General features: G+C 39.8%; 1 protein-coding gene across 1 annotated transcript in view; it reads right to left on the minus strand.

Annotated features, from left to right (window-relative positions):
- The window catches only part of LOC103805678 (DNA mismatch repair protein Msh6-like), a 13,550-nt gene extending 9,049 nt beyond the window's left edge, over positions 1–4,501 (minus strand). The window contains 3 exon segments of the mRNA XM_009078336.1: positions 1–57; positions 1,500–1,675; positions 4,309–4,501. Of these exon segments, the coding sequence (XP_009076584.1) occupies positions 1–57; positions 1,500–1,675; positions 4,309–4,468 (393 nt within the window). The 5' untranslated portion in view covers positions 4,469–4,501.
- Positions 4,502–4,719: the final 218 nt, after the last annotated feature.

Genomic DNA, 4,719 nt, shown 5'->3' on the forward strand with positions numbered 1-4,719 from the left:
CACATCCTCCTCACTGTTGCAGTCATCACTGTGGCCTGATGCACTTTCATCCATCTCCTGGAAAAAGAAATTATTTTACCTATAGATAATTCTGGTTTCAAAGTCACTGCTGCAAAAAGAAGTGCAAAACTATACAACGATGTAGTAGCTATGATACTTCAAGCAAGCAACAGCAGAGCCACAGCCAATTCCATTTACCTTCACACAACTCAGTTTTTTTCTGGCTAACTCACTGCTGCTGGCCAGTGGCATAATTATTCCTATTTGTATTCTTTATAGCCTCATTCATTACTTTCCTATTTGTATTCTTTATAGCCTCATTCATTACTGTGCATAAGTGATGCTGATGGACAAAACATTTAAACTGGATAAAAAGCATATGCAATTCAGCACAAAGGAGAAACACCTCCATAAACCAACTTGATGCTCTTTTGTCAGAAATGTGATTAGGTTTTGCTGCCCTTCAGTTCGAGCCTACATCAGTTCTGCCCAGGCTTTTTGTTTTTAACTACCTACTTCCACCTAGAAACATACTACCTTATAGAAACTTTCAAGAAGATTGTGCATGTGTAAGAGAAAGAAACTCTATTATTTGCCTTTTCAGCCTAAAAACTTTAATAACTCCAGTGATGGTGCTGGAAAAAAACCCAGCAGTGGAGGGACTGTAGTGAGCACAAAGTGCCAGTGCTCACTGAACTGTTGCCATGAGCATAACACAATACTTGGAGTGACACCTGTCCCTCAGAGCAGTGTCACACTGGAGACAGAGTAGATGGGCCATCCTGACAGAAGAGGTAAGGGAAACCACTATCCCACTGACAGTTTCCTCACACCATTCCTCTCCAAAGAAATCTATTTCAAGGCATATGGTGGTACTGAAATAATTTGAGTCCTTCACAATACAATGTGAATGCAATAAAATAAAAGATCTCTCTAATTACCCCACCAACAGACTTGTGTTAACAGCACAAGAATTGCTGTTTTACTGCTGCTCCTCAAGATGAGGGCAGGCCCCAAAAATTCAGTTTAGCACCTCAGATGAATGCCCAAAAAGTCAGAAATTTCTACATTATGACACACTAAAACTTTAGTTAAAAATTAGGGCAACTTGGAATATGAATAGCAGGTAGAGAAGATTAAAAGATGCACTAGAAAAAAAGTACTTTGAGTGAGAAAGTGGGTCACCTGGGTTACCCAGGGAATGATAAGTGAAGAGAGGCAGAGAAGTTAAGTAGCTTCTGAGGTCAGTCCCTACCATACAGAACACCAAAGAGACTTGTCTTTCCAACTAGAAAAGGTGAGAGACCAGCATACGAGTTGACAACACAGAAGCAATAAAAAAAAAAGACATATGAATACATACATGTTTATGATTGAAGAGGAGATAAGCTGTGATTACTGTACCAGAGAACTACAGTATATTCCATGCTTAGTTCCAAGACACAGCTCTAAGTTCTAGCACTATTTCTGAAAGTGACAGCAAGTAAGAAAAACTTTACCTCCACTTCCTCCTCTTCTTCTTCCTCTGTGTCTGAAGGTTCATTGCATACTGCCAGTTCAAGTCTCTTAGTTTTATTTTTCCTCATCGCATCATCTGCTAGTACCATTGCTCTCTTAATTTCAGGCTTTGTACTGTAGAACATACCTCCCTTTAGCGTCTCCCCATCTGATGAACCTGTAAAACCACAGATTTGTCAGAAACTGAAGTCAGTCTAGCATTTAGCCAGTCCTTTAATTAGTATTCATACTTCACTTTTAAATGTATTCAGACAACTAGTATAATTCCCCAGCATTCTGTGTTGTTACCAGTCATTCCCAGCACATCTTAAATATAGTAACCCATCACTCATTTAGCCTAATAAACTACCCTAGAGAAAGTACAAGCATTCACAAATGAAATGCCTACCTAGTACATGAACACTTGAAAAACTGCTTCTATTTCTGTAACTCATTACCACATCTGAGTCCTTCCAAGCTGAGCTCTGAACACCCTCACACTAACTGCAGTTACTTTTGAAGATAACACTGCACACTTGCAGTGCAGCAGGCCCGACTGAGACCACATGGCTGTTTTAGCTGTGACAGGTAAATTCAACCACCTGTGACACAGATTAAAGCTCTGCTGGCCTCCAAGCTGCTGCTGGAAGTGCAACAGGGTGTCCAGACCCAACACCAACCTATTAGCCAGATAAGCTGATCGTCAATCACGCTGGCGATTCCCCCTGACACGGCAGGCTGTAGAGCAAAGCCTGCTATTAATAACTGCTCCATTCCCTCATCCTCTTTCACAGCCCCTGAGCACCACAGTTTCTTCCTTCCACCACCTGTACACAGCACAAAAAGCCAACCCCTCTACAGACTGATTTCTAGGAAGAGAACCCACTGAGATTCATTTTAATGCCAGGCTCAAGAAAATAATGCTATATATTACCATATCAGATATTCAACTCGGGGAAAGAAAAAGGGGGACACAAGAGTACATGGTAGATGGGGAAGGGCAACTCCTGCTTCTGCTCTTACAAGTTTATCTGACTGCAAATGACAGGAGAACTTGTTTGGATAGGCCCTTACACTCACCCTTGTGAATCCCATCACACACTGCTACTGACTGAAGCTTCAGCTCCAAGCCAGAGGCAGACAAAAGGCAGCTGTCTTGTAGGAGGCCAACCCCCTCAGAAACAAGCTAAACACAATTCCTCCTCACACTCATGTCTTTGAGTTTGCAGGAGCAAAGAAAGGAGTTACGAGTAGCTGCTTCCACAGCACAAATGCAACACGTGAACTATCCAGATCTCCACTTTAGTTTTGTGGATGCAGTGAGATAATCTAAAACCAGTTTGTATTAACGCTAAATGCAATTTAACAATAGCAGGAGAACAATCTCCTCATATGACTTAACTGCACACTCAAGTATGCAACACCTGCATATTCACTTAACCAACTAGTATGCAGCTCCCCTTCCTGCATGCCCAACTGTTACATGTCTGGCTCTCTGCTGTATTTACTCAGGTACAAACAATGACACAGGAAGCTTCACTGTTTTCTTACCCAGACTCTTACTTTTATATACAAAGGTGCTTTTTGTCTGAATTTAAAAGCAAAGCACACATTTTAAATATTTTTTACTCCGTTCTGCATTCAACACATTTCCTGTGTATCTGTGCTTAAACACTATGAACACTACTTAATTCTGCATTGTTCTTTTGCTTAACAGATTAATTCCTCTTACCCGTATTTGCTCCCAAGGGAAACTGCAAGCTGCTAAAATACATTTGATTCTTTTAAAATACCTTCAGGTGAGATACATATAAACCATGGACCAATTCACTTGTGTTAATTATGCTAACACTCGTGGCAGTAACACAACCATCTTAATTTAAAACTAACTATGGCTGAAATACATTGAAGCATAAAGGAACCAGAAAAATCAGGCTACATGATCACACAAGATGCAACTCTAACTTGTAAGAAGGAAGAAGCTGCTTAAATTCAGTTGTTTCACTGAGATAAGCAAATCCCACAATGCATCAGAAACACTATTACATCCAAAGCATCTGATTCACTAAGAGAGTTTACAGCAACACGATTTACATAGGAGAGTTTGAAACCAATGGTTCAGTTTTCAGCAACAGCAAAATTATGAGACAAGAGGAAAACAGATCATGATTATTAATAAGGTGAGATTTACTATGCAAAATGTTATTTCTTGACTATGTTTTTCATTAGTTAGCTAAGTCATTTCTTCAATATGACAAACATCAACTCTGCTTTGTAACTACAAGTACTGCCCTCACACTCTCAATTCTCCTTATGTACTTTATTAGCAAACTGTCCTGCACTGCTTAAAAGAAACACCACAGTAGAATTAACTTCAGTTACCTAATAGCCTGTGCCTAGTCTTTTGATTCTGGACAAAGTGCAGTTCCTAAATAGCTGGTTAAAAACTGGGTTTGACATTCTTACTCTTTCAAGGATTTCAGGGCTAAAAATGGAGATACTGGCTTTACCTTTTAGATACCTTTTATGTTGCTGGGAGAAATAAAGGAAAAATCTTTAAAACATAAGCAAGCTTTAAGTTTGCTTAATTAGTTGTTTTAATCTAACAAACAAGAGGGCTTGGTGGTTTATGTTTAAAGAGGCATATAACCAAAAATGCACCTGCAACTCTCAAAACCTTGCTTTCTGTAACTTACACAGCACAAAACATGCTCAATTCTAATCTTGGTTTTGCTGCTATTTCTCTATGGAGAATAACCTATTTTTCCAAAACATATTTCTATTTTTAAAAGCTTTATTTGTACCTCTTACCTTTGTATGGCCTCAGGTATTTAATACTGATCCAGCCCCTTGTAGGGCTGTCATCAAAAAACTGTACATGGACACGAGTGGATTTCCCTTTTCCTCTGACTATTGTTCCTTCAGTCGGATGGTTGTATATGAGACACGGCCACCAAGGATAACCTTCCATCTTGGCCCAGACCAAATCCCCAGGTGAATACTCGCAGGAGATGCTGCAAAGACAATAAATGCATAATTTAAGGAATGTAAACATTTATAACAGCTCTTCATAACTCTAACTGCACACTGCTTCTGAGCTGCTTGCCCTCGTAAGGTCTTGGAAGGCTCCCAGTTGGTGCAACCCAGATTATATAGTCCTTCTAGACCATCAATACTTCTCTTAAATGACACTTTGGATTTGCCCCTCCAAGTTCTACTGGA

This window comes from Acanthisitta chloris, unplaced genomic scaffold (assembly GCF_000695815.1).
Source record: "Acanthisitta chloris isolate BGI_N310 unplaced genomic scaffold, ASM69581v1 scaffold9777, whole genome shotgun sequence".
In the NCBI taxonomy this organism is placed as follows: domain Eukaryota; kingdom Metazoa; phylum Chordata; class Aves; order Passeriformes; family Acanthisittidae; genus Acanthisitta; species Acanthisitta chloris.